The sequence below is a fragment of the Protopterus annectens genome, chromosome 5.part0 (genome assembly GCF_019279795.1).
Source record: "Protopterus annectens isolate FY-2018-M chromosome 5.part0, PAN1.0, whole genome shotgun sequence".
NCBI classification, from domain to species: Eukaryota; Metazoa; Chordata; order Ceratodontiformes; family Protopteridae; genus Protopterus; species Protopterus annectens.
The window spans coordinates 3,171,105-3,189,750 of NC_056735.1; the positions used below are offsets into that span (position 1 = coordinate 3,171,105).

Sequence of the window (18,646 nt, forward strand, 5' to 3'; positions counted from 1 at the left end):
TAAATCAATAGGCACTATAGACTTAGAGGAAAAAGAATGCTAATACATAAAGGAAATAACTGTTACTGGTTTTGGTCCTCACTAAGCCGAGAAGATACATTTATGCATGGCAGTTTTTATGCATTTATTCATTCATTCATTTGATCTAAATACCTAAAGTATATACTCAAAGTTCTTCAAGTGACTGTAATCGATTATCACATCACTGTGCGTGTGTGTTTCTGTGCATTTACGCACCTGTAGGTGGTTAAAATAAACGTTATTTGTAGTTTACTACATTCTGGTATCTAAGATATAGGCACTCAAAGTTGGCAACTGCTAGGTACTGTGGTCGTCTATGGGAGAAAGTGACTGATGTTAACATTCATTCAAGTTAAGCAGCCATTTTAGCGTTGCAGAAATAATGTACATTTGTGTGAATCACAGAGTCACAGGTATGCAAGCTCAATAAAGTGGCTGTAAATTATGAGTATGGTGACTGCTTGCAATGAAAGACAGCATGTGTGGAAGACGGGTTGCAGTATATCTTAAAAGGAGCAAGTTGGTCACAATTTTTTTTTCACTTACTATCACAAAAATCAGCTTTGCACTTGAGAACTGGCTGTCTGTGGTGGTCTAGGCCAGATGTGCATGAAAGCAGATGATCACTGGCAAAGTGGCATTAACATTTAACATATGAGCTACAGGATTCAGTTGAGAACCAGTGTGTACAGGTCACAGAAAAAAAAGTTAATCTTCACATAGCAGAAGGATGAAGCCCTGAACCTGTAATATTGATGACTCTGGAATGATCAGTGTCTTAAGACACTGAAATTGGCTGACGGGCGAGTGAGTGTGCGTGTCCAAAGCCAACTAAGACACCCTGGGGAAGGGTAGAAGTATAGTTTATTATACTACTGCTGCTTCACATTGAAGAACATTAAGAATGCATACCTTTTACATACACGATTGACTGTGGCCTTACCCATTTTTTGCTGCACAAGGTAGCAGCTTTAGTCCATTATTTCGTTGTGTGGCACGAAAACACCATATAAAGTGGGCACTAGCTGGGCACTTGTACTTAGTACTGGGAAGCTGCATCTGTGTAGTAGATATAAGCATGGTCTGTCCAAACACTATATGCATACAGGGTGGTGCAGTAGGCCCTCAAATTACAAATGCATATGTCAAGCCTCAGGGGGCTGGGGATAAAATGCACAACCCTGATGGTTACCTAGGTGATAGAACATGCTATAGTGGGGCTCCTGTTCTACACAGGGAAGGAATAGACTTAAGCTCCCACCTTATGCAGCAAAAAATGGGTAAGGCACAGGCATTTGGATATGTGAAAGGTACATTTTCTTCAAGTTCTTCAATATGGTTTACAAAGACACCAAGTACAAAAAAACAAAAAAATGAGACATGCATTTCATGCCATGGATGCCCATTCCTTTTGCTACGTAAATTGGCTGTTAACCTTTATAACTTACTGTCCTAACATTATTACTTGCTCTACCGACCTTAAGACCACTAGAAGAATAATTAGCTTATTTAACATTTGTATCGCACTGGGTCAATGTCTAACAGCGAGTCATAACCATGGTCCTTCCTTCCACTTTCATCACCCTGTTTGCCCAGTTCAAATAACTCCATTAGATCTAAAAGACCTTTCTACTTTGCACATGTGCCGCCGTTGATCACACCTCTCAAAGGCATCCAAGACAGCTGACTAGCTTTTCCTTCAGAAGTGATTATACGATTTTCATTAATAGTAAAGTCATACTGGAGGTTTACAATTTCTATAACTTGCTCCCAGTTTTATGCAGGAATACGCTTGTCAGTTACTGGTTTGGTCCACAGTTCTATCAGACATCTGAAATGATTCCCAATGTAACTGACTGTTTAGATTTAGTTTCTGGAATTCTTTTAGAATACCTTCCGATTTGAAACTATAGCAATTAATCCTGTTAACCTAGAAACATCGGCTTAAGGATTTTTCTAACTCCCTTGCCTTTCCCTTCCTGAACACTGATCAGTAATGACTACTTCACTGTCCTGCCTTTCTCTCCTTCAAAATTTTCAATCTTACTCCCTTTTCCTCGTCTCTTTTTGCCTTTCTTGGCACTGTCATATTTTTAAAATTTATCTAGGGGAGGACCATGGTGCTGGACTGCTTGGCTGCAGCTGTACCAATTGAAAAATAGAAATGCTGCTATTTTGTACTTAATTCATTTTTTCTCCATTTTAGGACTCGGAACTTCTTGCCTGCATTTAATGATTTCTATAAATTAAAGTCAGTTGATTTGGCTAGATTATTTTTAAAACACCCCAGCATTTATGCATATGCTCCTAGAGAAAATAAGGCAGTTATACCTTATTAAAGGTTCTCAATCGATTTCTGGGAAATGGAAACAACATTTCAATGGGGGATGTTTGGGCTTCTAGATGAAGCAATGAGCAGTCTTTCACATTCGCCCAGGCTTCATCAGATAACTGATGTTCCAAGCATGTGAAATAGTACTCTGCTCAATCTCATGAGGAGTTGCCATGGCCAGCCATCCTACAGGACAGCTTGTATCGTGCGTGCTTGTGTGTGTAGAAACATAAACACATATAAGTGTGTGTGTGTGTGTGTGTGTGTGTGTGTATGGGTGTGTGTACAGTGGATATAAAAAGTTTACACACACCTGTTAAAATGCCAGGGGGTTGTGATATAAAAAAGAGAGACCATAATGAATCACTTCAAAACTTTTCCCACCTTTAATGTGGCCTATAACCTTTACAATTCAATTGGAAAACAAATATGTTAGGGGAAAAATATAAAAAATGAAAAACGTACAATACGCTGGTTGCATAAATATGCACACCCTTAAACCAATACTTGGTTGTGTGTGCACACCCTTAAAACTAATACTTTGCTGAAGCACCTTTTGATTTAATTACAGCATTCAGTCTTCTTGGGTACACACGCCATCAATTAAAGGCACTCTGATTAGTCCCAAATAAAGTTCAGCTGTCCTAGTAGGATTTTCCTGACATTTACTCAGTTGCCTGCTACAGCAAAAGCCATGGTTTGCAGAGAGCTTACAAAGCATCAATGGGATCTAATTGTTGAAAGGTATCAGTCAGGAGAAGGGTACAAAAAAATTTCCACAGCATTGGATATACCAAGGAACATAGCAAAGGTAGTCATCAAAAAGTGGAGAAAATGTGGGATAACAGTGACTATGAAAAGAACTGGACGTCCCTCCAAAATTTTTGAAAAGACAAGATGAAAACTGGTCATGGAGGCTGCCAAGACACCTACAGCAACACTGAAGGAGCTGCAGGAATTTCTGGCAAGTACTGGTTGTGTACTACATGTGACAACAATCTCCCGTATTCTCCATATTTCTGGACTATGGGGTAGGGTTGCAAGACGTAAGCCTTTTCTTACACAGAAAAACATCCAGGCTCAGATAAAATTTGCAAAACAATGCATCAAGTCTCCCAAAAGCATGTGGAGAAAATGTGTTATGGTCTGATGAGACCAAGGGTGAACTTTTTGGCCACAGTTCCAAAAGGTACGTTTGGCGCAAAAACAGCACTTTGCATCACCAAAAGAACACCGTCCCCATGGTGAAGCATGGTGGTGGCAGTATCGTGTTTTGGGGTTGCTATTCTTCAGCTGGAACTGGGGCTTTAGTCAAGGTGGAGGGAATTATGAACAGTTCCAAATACCAGTCACTTTTGGCCCATAACCTTCAGGCATCTGCTAGAAAGTTGAAGATGAAGAGGAATTTCACCTTTCGACATGACAATGACCCCAAGCATACATCCAAATCAACAAAAAAATGGCTTCAGCAGAAGAAAATTTAAGTTCTGGAATGGCCAAACCAGAGCTCAGACCTAAATCCAATAGAAAATCTGTGGGGTGACCTGAAGAGGGCTGTGCACAAGAGATGCCCTCGCAATCTGACAGATTTGGAGCACTTTTACAAGGAAGAGTGGGCATATATTGCCAAGTCAAGATGTGCCATGCTGATAGACACCTACCCAAGAAGACTGAATGTTGTAATTAAATCAAATGGTACTTCAACAAAGTATTAGTTTACGGGTGTGCACACACAACAAAGTATTAGTTTAAGGGTGTGCACACTTATGCAACCAGCATATTGTACATTTTTTATTTTTTTATATTTTTCCCCTAGCAGATTTGTTTTTCAATTGAATTATACAGGTTGTAGGTTACATTACAGGTGGGAAAAGCTTTGAAATGATTTATTGTGATCTCATTTTTTTATACCACAAAAACTTGGCATTTTAACAGGGGTGTGTAAACTTTTTATATCCACTGTGTATGTATATACATTATATATATGTATAGACCGATATAGATACACACAAACAAGGGGTGCATTATACGTGCCTAACAACGAGATAAAATTCATCAATGTGGCCATTACTTACATATTTATTCATCTAATCACAATTGCTTATCTAAGGTAAAGACACTCTAAGTGTGTGCAACTGTTAAGTGTGTGTGTGTGTGTGTGTGTGTGTGTGTGCACCTTCACAGGCATGTGGGGGATGGGCTGCAATGGGATGCACTGTATAGGTTCATAGGTAGGTACTAAGCTATTGGCCCTAGGGCCTATACAAGCCTAGCCAAAAAGGTACCGTGGCTTTCACCACCCAAGAAAATTATTTTCCTGTGCCCCTGTCAAGCAAAACCACAGAAGGGATTCCCCAGGGTGAATTTCCTATTACCCATCCAATCAAGATTTTTCTTGAGAGTGCTAATGAGGAGCTCTGTTTGACATAAATAGGTAGTCTGTTCCAGAGTATGGGAAGTCTCTGGGACAGGAATCTATCCCTCCAGTATGCTCTGTTTATTGTGGTGACAAGGTTTAGGTCCCTAGAGCGTGTAGCTCGGAGGGATTGGGATTTCTTTAAGTGGAGCATGTCCAACAGCTCCGGGTTTGATATAGCTTTGTACGCAGAGATCGCCTCTGAGTAGGCGATATGCGACGGAGTAAAGTTGGAGTTTTTTGAAATGGTCTGTGTAAGGCATCTGTTTGAGGCCAGTAATCCTCTTTGTGAGGTATTTTTGCAGCCTTTCCAATTGTTGTAGATGTCTTTTGAGGTACATACCAAAAGGGGCGTTGTACTCTATAATGGGTCTAATGAGTGAGGAGTAGAGGGGAACAAGGACCTCTTTTTCTGGATGAGAAACCTTTTGTGATGAGGTGTGCTACATATAAGGATTTCCTGACCACTGTGGCGATGTGATTATCAAAGGAGAGACTACTGTCCACCTGTGTCCCAAGGTCTCTTATCACACTTTCGGTGTTAAGCAGACTACCAACTATGTGGTAGTTCATGAGTACAGAGTTTTTACCAAAGGGGATGACAATGCACTTTTTGGCATTGAGCTTGAGACCATGGCTTTGACACCAGGCATCTGTCTCAGTGAGGCCCTTTTGTAGGATGTCCACATCGTTAGGAGTTTCGATTATGGCTCCTAGTTTGCAGTCATCTGCGAATTTAGTTAGCCAAAGTCCTTCTGTGTTAGCCTGTACTTCAGAGAAGTAGATACCAAACAGGAGAGGACCCAGGACTGAACCTTGTGGTACTCCACTTGTCACTGGTCTGAAGTCTGATTTGGAGTCTGCTACTTTCACAGTGTGGGTTCTGTCAGTAAGCCAGTTGCAACCCATCTTGTGACATAGGGATTAATACAAAGTTTAGTGAGTTTATCTATAATTCCAGAGTGGGGGATGGTGTTGAATGCCTTGGCAAGATCTAGATAGGCTGTGTGAACCACCTTACCCTCATCTATGATTTGGTGACTACTTCAAATAAGTCTCTCAGGTTTTAGGAGACATGATCTACATTTTACAAACCCAAACTGTGTGGGGGTCCATGTTTGGAGATCTCCAATGTCTTTGTTTATGAGTTCCATGATGATACGTTCCATGGCTTGCACACAAGGCTCTTCAGGCTAATGGGGGCGGTAGTTCCCGGGGTCCGTTGTAGCCCCCCCCTTTGTGGAGTGGGATAACTGTCACAGTGCACCATTCAATGGGCACAAAGCCTGAGGCGATGATTGAACATGGTACATGGGTGGGGTGCCAGTTCATTCTGTAGTTCGTATAGAAGACAGCCTGGGATGTTGTCAGGTCCCATGGATGCTGTGTTCTTGGCTTTGGAGAGTGAGGTTTTTACCTATGCAGCCATGATCACAGGAACTTTGCATTCTTCCGGTATAAAGATGGGCCCTTTAGGGGGTGAGAGGGGGGTAAATTTAGCACTGAACCTATCCGCCAGGATGTTGGCAATATCAGTTGGTTCTGTATATTTAGTGTCATTGTGCTGTAACTCAGAGCAGAACTGAGTGTTGCCATTGAGATTCTTGACATAGCTATAGAATGCTTTGTGGTTGTCTTTAGAATCAGTGGCGATTTTGTTTTCATAACTAGCTTTGGAGGATTTTGAGGGATCTCAGCTTCTTACTGAGGCTGACCAGGGAGTTCCTCCAATCGTGGGATTTTACTCTTTTTTGCAAGTTTCTTTCTTCGGTTGTAGAGTTTGTTTATGGCAGAAGACCAACAGATTGGCTTCCTTTTTTTGGAGGATAGCATCTTGGTTCTGTTAGGGATAGCACAATCTATGCACTCGTCTAAGTGCTTATAAAGTGCATTTGTGTAGGATTCAGCAGTCGTACCTCTATTGCCATCTGCATGGGTGTCGTGAAGTTTGCCACTTCTGTCTTAAGAAGCGTGAAGTTGGCTTTGGAGAAATTTTTTACGGTTGTTTTCCTAATGGGGGTGGAAGCGGGATGTCTAGTGTGATTAGCTTGTGGTCAGATCTGACCAACGAGGAGCTGACCTCTGGTGTGGAACACCGGTCACCCATGTTGGTGATGACCAGGTCTAGAATATTGCTGCCCCTGGAGGGGGTATGGATAAGTTGATCCAAGGCTTTGGAATTGATGATTTTCAGAAAACATTGAGCAAAAGAGTTGGTACATGAGTAGTTTTCCCAGTTAATGGTAGGGTAGTTGAAATCACCCATTATTAGAGTGTTAGGCTGTACCTTAATATTTTCCAGTGTATCAAGAAAAGAGTGGGAATCCTGGGGCATGGTGGGGGGTCTGTAGCAAGCTACAATATGGATTGTGGTTTTGCCCAGAGTTAGTTGAACTTGGATAATCTCGGATGCATTATGCTGAGCAACTAGCTTGGAGGTGTGGATATCCTTAATGAATATGGACACGCCTCCACCTTTAATGTTTCAGTCCAGGTTTGGTGGCCGAAAGGTGTGGTATGAATTATAGCTTGGTAATGCAGGGGTGCCCTCTGGAGCTTTGAACCAGGTCTCTGTCACTGCACAGATGTCAATGTTCTCCATTTTAAGGAGTGCCTCGACAGAGTGCATTTTGAGGTTTAGACTTCTAGCATTGAGTAGCATTACCTTCAGATTTTGCTTGCTTGTAGCTGTTACGGTGGTGAATTTGTCATTTGAACCTTGCCTAAAAAAAAGCACTATAAGGGTGGCAAGAGCCTTTGTCAGTATCCGGAATCCCAAGGGTGACAGGTGCAGGCCATCTCTGGCAAAGCAGCGTGGTCTGTCGATCCTGTCATCCCAGGCAGACAGATACTGGATTCCCTAAGAATGATATCAGAAGCTTAGCCAATTTTTAAAGTCAATAATTTTGTCCTTGTACTGTGGAATCATTCTGGGTGATGGCAGGATGCTACTCAGGGCTGGGGTCATACCTGCCAGGGCTACAAGATCGGAGAGCTCCTCCATGTCTCTTTTCATGTAGTCCAGGGAGGTACGTCTCAGGTCATTCACACCAACATGGTCAATGACAGAGTCATATTTGTACTTGCTACAATCAAACATAAGCTACAATACGAGTTGCACAGTCATTCAAGTGTTTGTAAATGATGGCACACTTATATGGGGGGGGGCTGCACTTTGTGTGTGGGTGTGTGTGTGTAGCATTAAGCTGAAATAATGAATGTGGCTATTATGTATTTTCTTATTTTTTTTTCATTCACTTCAGAATCAGACACCTGAGGTATATGCATTTAATAAAGTTAGTAGCTACTGCATGTGCGTGGAATGCAATGGCTGCAATGTATGCATCTGATAACCATACATTACTGTGGACATTATGTAGTTATAAATTTGATCACAATCAGGAATCAGAGATACATACACAGCGGCTGTAACTGCTGGCCATAGTCTGAGGATGAAAAGGACCAACCCCCTGCTGCTGTATGATCACAGTTCAATAATTCTTGATATGGCTTGGCATAGTTAGCGTTTGAGTAAAGAATATATTAGAGAGACTGCTTTATTTGAATGCAACCAGACATCTGTGGTGCATATGATTAATAAGTTACAATAAAGAGTGGATACTGAGGAAGTCTGTGGATGGAAGTGGCTGACGTCAGCTGAACATTATCATCATCATAATCATCAATCCCCCTTTACCCCCATTTTCTACATGGGGTCAGGGTGTCATATCAACTGTTCTCTCTTTATTCAATGATACTCCTACTTTTGAGAGTCATGCCCGACTGTTGCAGGTCTTCTCTCACACAATCCATCCATCTCTCAGATGGACGCTCTCATTTTCTCTCATCTTCTTTCTGCCTGCCTCAAATTATCTTCACTAGACAGCATTTTGCTTGTCTACACATATGCCTGAATCACAGTAACCTGTTCTGACACATGCCCTAATATTGTCCTTTCATCTGTCCTACAGTGTGCACCCCACCATCTGTCTCGGGCACTTCATCTCAAACACATCTTGTTTCCTGAACTGCTCTGCCTTTACTTCCCTGGTTTCTGTACCATATAGCAGTACTGGTTTGCAACACTGTTTTATACACCTTACATTTCAGTTTCTTTGGCATTCTTCAGTCATACTCTACCGCTGACACATTGTGCTATTTGGCTGCAGCCCCCTCTGATTCTAGTTCTGACCTCCTTATTCAGGTGTCCCTCCTCCTTAACCACTCATCCAACGTATATGAAGCTGTTAACTTGTTCCACTACTTTCCCCTTCTATCTTAGTTCTCAGCTTCTTCTGATTTTGCTGCCATTATAACGGTCTTACCAGTACTCAGTTTCATTCCATGTGCCTTCAGTTTTGCATTCCATTCCCCTAGCATTTGCTGAAGTTCTTGCTCAGAGTATGCTTGGAATGACACAGAGTCTGTACACAAAAATGTTGTGTGTCCCCTCTGACCTGTCTGCTAACATAGTCCATCACCAGCATGAACACCTGTAAGATTACAGCTGAACCTTGATGCACACCCACTAGGAATCCCTCTGAGTCCAGGTTGTACGTGAGTCTTTGGATCCTTCCACATTGCTTGCACAAATTCTATCAATGTTTCTGGGACTTCTAACCATCACAGGACTGCCCAATCAGCTTTCTTGGGACCTTGTCATATGCTTTCTACAAGTCTAGGAATATGCAGTTGAACTTCCTCATCTCTAGCTTCTTCTCAACTATCTGTCTCAATACAGACATCAGGTCGGTTGTGCTGCACCCTGATCTGAATCCAAACTGCTCATTTCACATCTTAATGTCTACTACCCTACATAATCATTTATCAATCACCCTTTGCAGAAGTTTCATGCAGTGTGACAGGTGTTTGATATTTCTATACTTTTATTCTTGTACACTGGCAACAGTATGCTTATTCTTCACTCATCTAGGATATGCCTTTCTCTCATTACTACTATGAGTACGGTCAAGAACCATTTTTCCCCTCTCACCCAACAGCTTGTTCTTACCTGCTGTGACCTCATCTGAGCTTGCTGCTTTCCCCAATTTCATTATCCTCACTGCTGTTCTTACTTCTTCTAAGGTGAGCTCCTCCTTTTCTTTAATCGTAGGCTGTGTATGTGGTAGTACAGATTATGTGACATCTTCCTCATTTAGAAGCTGCTAGAAGTATTCCTTCTATCTGCTTTTGACTTCCTGTGGACTGGTGAGCAGGTTGCTGCTGGCATCCATTATGAATGTCCGAGTATCTTTACCCTTCTGTTTTTGCCAAGCAACCGAATGCACTTTCTTTGTATCATCTACTGAGTCACTTACTAAAAGCTGGTAGAGTGCCTCTGATGCCCTGTTCTTTGCTTTTGCAACTACTTTCAGTCTCTCTGTTAGCCAATCAGTATTCCTTCGTACCCTGGTCCATCTCTTCTGTCTCCCACTTTTCTGGTACTCCTTTCCTTTGATGACTTTCTAGACCTAAGGATTCCAATACTAGCTTTCCTTATGTACCTTCCTTCCATACTTGGCTCAGCTGCATATCTGTTTTATATTCCTCACACACGATGTTTTGAGGTGCTGCCATTCTTCTTAAACTCCACCTTATTTCTTCTTCTTCCTGAGGTGCTAGACCCTTAAACTCCTTGAACTCTTGTACTTTCTCCTGTCAATATTTTGGTCTTCAGTCTAAACTCTATTGACCTTAGTGTCTTCTCTGACCACTGCTTGTAGATGTTTGTGGCAACCAGTGATTTAGGCTGTGGGCAGACTTTCACTGGGGATGACTTTGCAATCACCGATTCTACACCAGTGTCCTTTCCTTACTAGGAGGAAGTATACCTGAGTGGCATATTGGCCACTGTTGTAGGTTATCTTGTGACTCTCTCTCTTGCTGAACCATGTGCTGGCCACCATCAAGCCATTTGTTCGACAGAAGTCTAGAATGAGAATGGTCTCTCCGTTTTTATTCCTGCTACCCCATCCATGTGGACCCAGGCAGTCCGTATACCCTGTTTTGTCTGTCCTGATATGCATTCAAGTCATCCATTATCAACACCAATTCATGCTGTCCTGTTTTACCTAGTAGGTTCTACAACTGTTGTCCTCACTATCACAATTATGCTATGGAGCCTAGGTTGAGATTATGAATAGTACAACATCATTACACTGAAGCTTGATTGCCATGAGTCTGTCACTACTTCTGATTACTTCCCTCACTGTCTGCTGAAGCCTCTCCCTCACCACAATTCCCACAGCATTTTTAGTCTGTCCTCCTCCTGACTAGTAGACTCTGGGTCCCACACCAAGTGGCTTTGCTGCACTGCCCTTACATCTTGTCACATGGATACAGAGGATGTCCAATCTCCTCCATACTATAATGTCATGGACTTCAAAGGAAGTGGCTGATTCCGGCTGTTTATTACCTAAAGTTACGCAGTCAATGTCATGCCATGATACAAGTCCCACCTCGTTCCAGTTATACAGATCCACTCAACTTGTTCCAGTGCCCCCCCCCACACACACACACACACCTCCACCCCACTCTGAATTCACTAACCACAGACCCTGTTTATCTTCTTTTCAGTTTACTGCATAATCCTTTCATCAGTTTACTGCATAATCCTTTCATCAGTTTCTAAGTTTACTGCCTTGACTCAGATACTTTTAAAAAATACATAATACACATTTGTAAAATACTACTTAGCTCCTGATGAGTAGCATAAATGCTAACTGATGCAGATGGGAACTTTTTCTAACCTTTATGCACACACAGAAATAACCATGAATTCACAAGAAAATAATTTTCATCAGGATTCTCAAGAAACCTTATGATATGTGGTAGGTTCAGCAATCACTCCTCTTCTTGAATTCCAAGATGCAAGTCTCTATGTCAGAACTTCACACAGTACTATATAATAATCACAATTTATCAGTCAGTATTCACATCTAACATTTTAGCTTGTCACAAAACCAGACTGTAAACATAATAACCCAACTGCACTTGTGACTTAATTTTAATAACAGACTTTGAAGAAAATAGTCATTAACTATTGTTTAACTGATACCTAAATGCTAAAGTCTACCCGTCACTTGCCATTTTATGATTGAACTGGGTATGAATGCTGTTTTACATATCATTAACATCTGTATTAACTAGGTTTACCCTGATTACAGTCAATGGAGAAAGAAGTACAACAAATAAACTATCTGAAGTGCAGATTCCTACCTTCACTGTATGATCCTGAATATTGTTATCAGCAATGGCTTGTAGGAATGGCTGAGAGTGGTCACTAAGGCTTAAACGGCCTGAATACAATTTGGATTTCCCTGGGGATGTTGTGTCAGAAGAATTGCTATGATCTTCATCTTTCTCCTCATTGTAGCTGTAATGTATCTGGCTTGTCTGCAATCCTCCTGAGAAAATGGATGACTGAAGCCATTCTGGCAAAATAAAAATAAAACACACATTTTTGTTCCATTCATACAAAAATATCAGCATTTGTTCACTTGCCTTTCTTGCTTTAAGATATTACTTACTAACTCCCCTGATCAGTACCTTAAGGAGCAGCATATAAAATCTGTTAAGTGCAGGCAAAACTTTTAAGACAAATGTTTCATTTTCAAGAGACAGAGAATCATCAACATGTCACTGATTGTAAGTAGGTTGTTTTAAATTCAAACCATGGGTGTCAATAAATTATAAACTTGAGAGTGATGCCAATAAACCTCATCCAAACTGAGAATAGCCAAAACATCCAACCACTGGCAGGGGATCACCAGAGAAGAAAACTGCACATATCCTGCAGCCTGGGGAGAAGACAGGATGGTACATAACCTGCAGCATAGGGAGAAGACAGGATGGTATAAATTCTGCAGCCTGAAGAAAATACAGGAAATAAAAGTAAACAGACAATTTAACTCAAAAAGGTATAAAAGGAAAACTCTAACCTTACATGGAAAAATGTGAAAATAGCTGAAGAATACAAATAAAATCACTCCAGTATGTCTGAGGAGCCTGAGGCCATTTGCCAGTGCTACAAACTAAGCATGCAGTAAAGAAAGTCGAGCGAGTCTAGCTAGTGAAAAGCATTATGGAAGAATGGGAGGAGATAGCACTTGGGAAAATTTCTGGTGCCCAGTTGACATGAGTCTGCAGCAAAGTCCTAGAGTTCTAAGGGGGTGGCATGAATCCTCTTATTTTTCCAGTCCCTTTTGAGATATGGATCATCAAGGGAGTTCAATAAAAAAACGAGAAACAAAGTGACTACCGAAAAAGCACAGAAGAAAACAAGGCTTATCTGAAAAAGTAATTTAGGAGACTGCCTTCCAAGGTATTTCCACCCTAGATAAAAAATTACTTGCCTGTAATGAAAATAGAGAGGCACTGCATGGTTCTTGGTGAAAATTCAAAGTATTAGGCTGGTACATTTTATTTGTGGCACATCTGTGTCAGTCCATCAGTCCCTGAATGCTCCATCCAGCTTGTAATTATACACAGAAGGAGAATGAAAGTTATGTCCTTACCATAATGCTAGATCCGTGTGGTCTTGCTTTTGTCCAGTTCAAACTTTGGGTTATTGGATTCTAACAGATCAGACATTGCTGCCTTTCAGCAGCTTTGGATCCAGTGCTCCAAAACTCATTTTCTTCCCCAAAGTATGTCAGATTGAGTTTTCCTGGTTATAAACATATCTAATATTTTTTACATTATATACATATTTCTATATATTATGTATAGGTCAGCCTATCATGGCGGACCATAAAACATGAGGAATAGTAAAAACAAATTGGCAGTCCAAGCACAAGGCCCCTGATCAGGTCCAACCATTTGACAGGAGCACAACAGGACAATCTTGGTTGGGGGATGGAGTGGGGGAGGGTGGGATGTTGAACCAGACGAAAACAAGTTAACACAGGTCTAGTGCTATGTTATGTATGCAACTTTCATATCGCATGTTGTCTGTTTTCATCTGATTCAACCTTTGGGGGAGATTCACAAGCTACCAAAATACCAAAATACCTGGGTGGTATTAAGGAAGACATTCCTGTGCAAACTCTGTCCGACGCCTAAGAGTGCGTTTATTGAAAGAAGCACAAGCTGTACAGGCCGAGACGTTGTGTTCTGAGCCTAGGCAGGGTAGGCAGTAAGAGTGGAAATCCTTATGAGGTATTTGTTTCCCACAAGTTAAACAATTATTAACTTGTACAGTTTTATCTGACATCGGCTGAGGCAAGAAAAGGTCCCCAATGGGGTACTTAGCTTTTTTGAAGACTTCAGTAGCTGAAAACACAGGAACTGGTTGACCGGCACTTGCGAACCGCTTCTGCTTCGGGCGCCATGCGGCAAGAAAGACTGAAGAAGATGGCGTCGGCTGACGCTTTTATACCCCAGGCGCTCTGACGTCGGGGAAAGGGTGACATCAGCCGACGCCGGACCCAGACTTTGGAATCCGGCCGACCGAAGGGCTGCCTGAGGCAGGACAACCCATATGTCAGGACTGCAGTTGCATCCTTGAAGGACATTATGAACAGTAGACCATGTGGCTGCAGCACAAATCTCATCAATAGGAACCTTACTAGTAAAGGCAGCAGAAGTAGCTACCGCTATGTTGGAATGAGCCTGTTGCTTATGCAAAGTCAATCCCAACTTTTTGTAAACAGACATTATACAGTCAGAAAGCCACTCGGCGAATGGTTGTGTAAAATCTTACCATAACAATAGATGTCCCTCTCTTCTATATGCTACAGTATTCATAACATGGGGAAAGTCCACCTCCGGCTGACTCGCATATCTGGCCAGTATAACAAAGTCTGGATGCTACTATAAGGTATGTACAACGCAACATATCAGTTAGTGTATATCTGCCATAAAGAGACGTCATATATAAAGCGGACGTCAGCATGTGACTACCTCAGAAGTGAATGCTGCAAAACACCAGTCTGATAAAGTGAGAAAACATGTTACCACAGACCAGGCAAGCATCAGGAGGCAGGGAAGGGAGGAAAGCAATACTGCGGCATATAGAAGAGAACAATATCTATGGTCATGGTAAGATTTTACACAACTATTCTATGTCCTCCTATTCATATGCTGCAGCATCCATAACATGAGGGAGAATGTCGAAGCTCATGCACAGGGGGATCTGGGAGAAGGAGCAGGAAAATTTTCCACAAAGCCATAGAGAACAGCTCTGGCAAACCTGGCCCTGGACTTGAAAATGACATCCAGTTTATAGTGTTTGGTAAAAGTATGAACAGAAGACCAGGTAGCTGGCTCCAAGATAGAGCCTGTATCCAATCCTTTAAAGAAGGCCCCAGAGGAGGACACTGCCCTCGTGGAATGTGCCCTAACAGGTGAAGAAAGATCCTTTCCATTGGCTGATAACAGAAAGAGTTGGCTTTAGAAATCCAAGAAGAAATAGTTTGCATGGAAACAGGTTGGCCCAGGAACTGTGGGTGATAGGAAACAACAAAAGGTATCCAGCACCAAGGGTGAAACTTATTCGAGTTTAATGTGGCAGCTCCAAAATAAAAATAAACTGCAGACCTGTTTTGGCCAAAAGTTAGCCTTCCTCAGTGCTATAGCTTTTGGCCAAAACCAGTCTGCTGTTTATTTTTACTTTGGAGCTCCCACATTAAACTGAAATAAGTTTCACCCTTGGTGCTGGACACTTTTTGTTGTTTTACTACAGTGGTTCATTCCTTGTACCTGCTGTACTTAAGGATTTCCTTGTTTTACACTGATAGGAAACAAAATCTCTCGGACTTACGGATAAGTTTAGTTTTGCTCAAGTAGTACCGGAGTAGCCTATGTATGTCTAAAGTGTGAAGAATCCTTTCATTAAAGGATTGAGGGGAGGGAAAAAAGCAAGATTGATAGCCTGACACAGGGATAACTCATTAACCACTTTGAGCAAAAAGGATGGGTTAGCCTGAAGAGAAACCCTGTCTCAATGCATCTCGAAGATCCTTCTGGCAGAGGTAATCGCCATTGGAAGAACTGTTTTCCATGTAAAATGTTACAGGGAAGATGACACTGCTGGTTCAAAGGGGGATAAGGTAAGTTTCTCCAGGACAAAATTGAGATCCCAAGGAGGAGGCATTGGTTTCCTTGGTGATCTAATGTGAAGGACACCTTTTAGGAACAGCTCGACTTCCAGCCTGGAAGCTAAAGGAGAGGACATTGGTAGACATGCAGAGATGGCAGAAAGATGTGCTTTGAGTGAAGAATCAGACAAGCTGCTCTTCATTAATTCACACAGGTAAGACAAAACCATTGGGACCTCTACAGACAGTGATTGTAACTGCTTTTTGAGAAACCACGTGGAAAACCTATAGGATTTCCTAGTAGTGGGTTTTCTGGCCTTCTGAAAAACTTAAAGCACGTCCTCAGAATAAAAGTGTCTGAATGGGATTAAAGCCCCATCACCCACAGTGTCAGGTTTAGGGTCAACATCTGTGGATGCACTGTAGTTCCCTTGTCCTGTGTGAGTAGGTCCATCATGTGGGGTAATTTGTGGCGACTGCCCTTGGCTAAATGTAAGAGGAGGGGAACCAATGCTGTCTGGGCCAAAAGGGGGTCACCAGCAAGATCTTTGGCTGTTGACCTTCTGGATAAGTGGGAAGGGGGGGGGGAATGCATACAGAAACATCCCCTTCCATGGAAAGGATAGTGCATCCACCTTCCATGCCCCAGGATGTGGTATCCTGGCATAATACTTGGGAAGCTGCCTGTTCATGGGGGAGGCAAAAAAATCGGTCTGAGAAATACCCCAATGATGGAACAGATCCAAAAACACGTCCCTCCTTAACATCCACTCATGGGACTGATTCATGGACCTGCTTGGAGTGTCTGCAATCACATTCTGAACTGAGAGAATGTAAATATAGGAAGTAAATGCACACACAGCCAGGAAATGGAACAGCTTGTTGTAAGTTCACCAAGGCAGATTCAGTAAATCCAGGTAGGCACCAAACGAATTCAAATAATTCCTTTATTCAGAACCACAGAATAATAACACACAAGCGCTTTCGCTCAGAGGAATTCTGAGCTTTATCAAGTGACACCATGCTGTTGAATCAGGTGTCTTATATACCTTGAAAATCCTAGGTTAATTAGAAAGCACTACCAATTAACATTTTAAAGAGACTATGCACTATTCCGCATGCTTAAAAATTCCTTTAAAACAAAATATATAAAAAAATATAATAGATTGCTTAAAATAATGCATTAATGCATCTGTCACTGCTAAAAATGCTAATAGCTTAAAAATAAACAAAACATTGTGCACTGTTTCCATAGTGTTTAACTTTGTAATAAAACTTGCTTTGTGCAAAAAGTTGCACTTCTTTTGAAAATTGGGATAAGATGGAGTGACTTGATGTACCAACTGTTGTTCGTGTAAGTATAATATAAGGCTGAATGCCTAGTATGGGTATGACAATATTTTCCTTTTCTTGGTCTTGTTGACAACCCTGCTGGAAAAAGAACACTATATCTTAACCAAGTTAAACTATGCTGTGCAATAGGTCTTTCCTTAACATAGACTTTGTATAGTGTAGCATTAAGTGAGAAAAAGCAGAGCATTACAAGGAAAACTAACCCAGCAAGAAAGGGAACATTTAAATGTGGGGCATGTAGCCAATGCCATGCCATCTTGGAAGAAAAAAGTATCACCATTCCATCCAGAAGGTTTAAAATCTACCCCGCAGGCCATTTCACATGTGGTAGCAAGGGGGTGGTCTATTTAGGCTTCTGCACCACATGCAGCAGTTTCTATGTAGGCAAAATGGAAAGGGAATTCCGCAAGCGGATATACGAACATTTTTATGATATAAACAAAAAGAAGGAAACCAACGCTTTTTACAAGCACTCCCTGACCTGTCCAAACATAAAACTGAAATTTATGGTACTGGAGCAAGTGAAGCCTGATGCCAGGGGGGGTGATTGGGAATCAACTTTAGAATATCGAGAACTCCTCTGGCAATTAAAGTTAGATGCTGGGAGACCCCCAGGGCTCAACGGTTTGATCAGTATCAAGCCGCTATTAAAACTAAGAAGGGCAAGACTTTAGTTTGACATTCCCCACACAATTACTTATGGCAAGTACTCATACACATGGGCATGATTTTCACTTAATGCTACACTATACAAAGTCTATGTTAAGGAAAGACCTATTGCACAGCATAGTTTAACTTGGTTAAGATATAGTGTTCTTTTTCCAGCAGGGTTGTCAACAAGACCAAGAAAAGGAAAATATTGTCATACCCATACTAGGCATTCAGCCTTATATTATACTTACACGAACAACAGTTGGTACGTCAAGTCACTCCATCTTATCCCAATTTTCAAAAGAAGTGCAACTTTTTCCACAAAGCAAGTTTTATTACAAAGTTAAACACTATGGAAACAGTGCACAATGTTTTGTTTATTTTTAAGCTATTAGCATTTTTAGCAATGACAGATGCATTAATGCATTATTTTAAGCAATCTATTATATTTTTTTATATATTTTGTTTTAAAGGAATTTTTAAGCATGTGGAATAGTGCATAGTCTCTTTAAAATGTTAATTGGTAGTGCTTTCTAATTAACCTAGGATTTTCAAGGTATATAAGACACCCGATTCGACAGCATGGTGTCACTTGATAAAGCTCAGAATTCCTCTGAGCGAAAGCGCTTGTGTGTCATTATTCTGTGGTTCTGAATAAAGAAATTATTTGAATTCGTATGGTGCCTACCTGGATTTACTGAATCTGCCTTGGTGAACTTACAACAAGCTGTTCCATTTCCTGGCTGTGTGTGCATTTACTTCCTGGTTTGGTTCTCTGCAGAATGTAAATATAGCCTGAAGAGAAACCCGACTCTGAGCACAGGAATATAAGGC

At 41.4% G+C, this 18,646-nt stretch overlaps 1 protein-coding gene across 1 annotated transcript in view; it reads right to left on the reverse strand.

Annotated features, from left to right (window-relative positions):
* Nucleotides 1-18,646, reverse strand: part of HERC2 (HECT and RLD domain containing E3 ubiquitin protein ligase 2) — a gene marked incomplete in the record, with an annotated part of 3,551,743 nt that overhangs the window by 2,252,545 nt on the left and 1,280,552 nt on the right. The window contains 1 exon segment of the mRNA XM_044072055.1: nucleotides 11,988-12,202. Coding sequence (XP_043927990.1) covers nucleotides 11,988-12,202 — 215 coding nt within the window.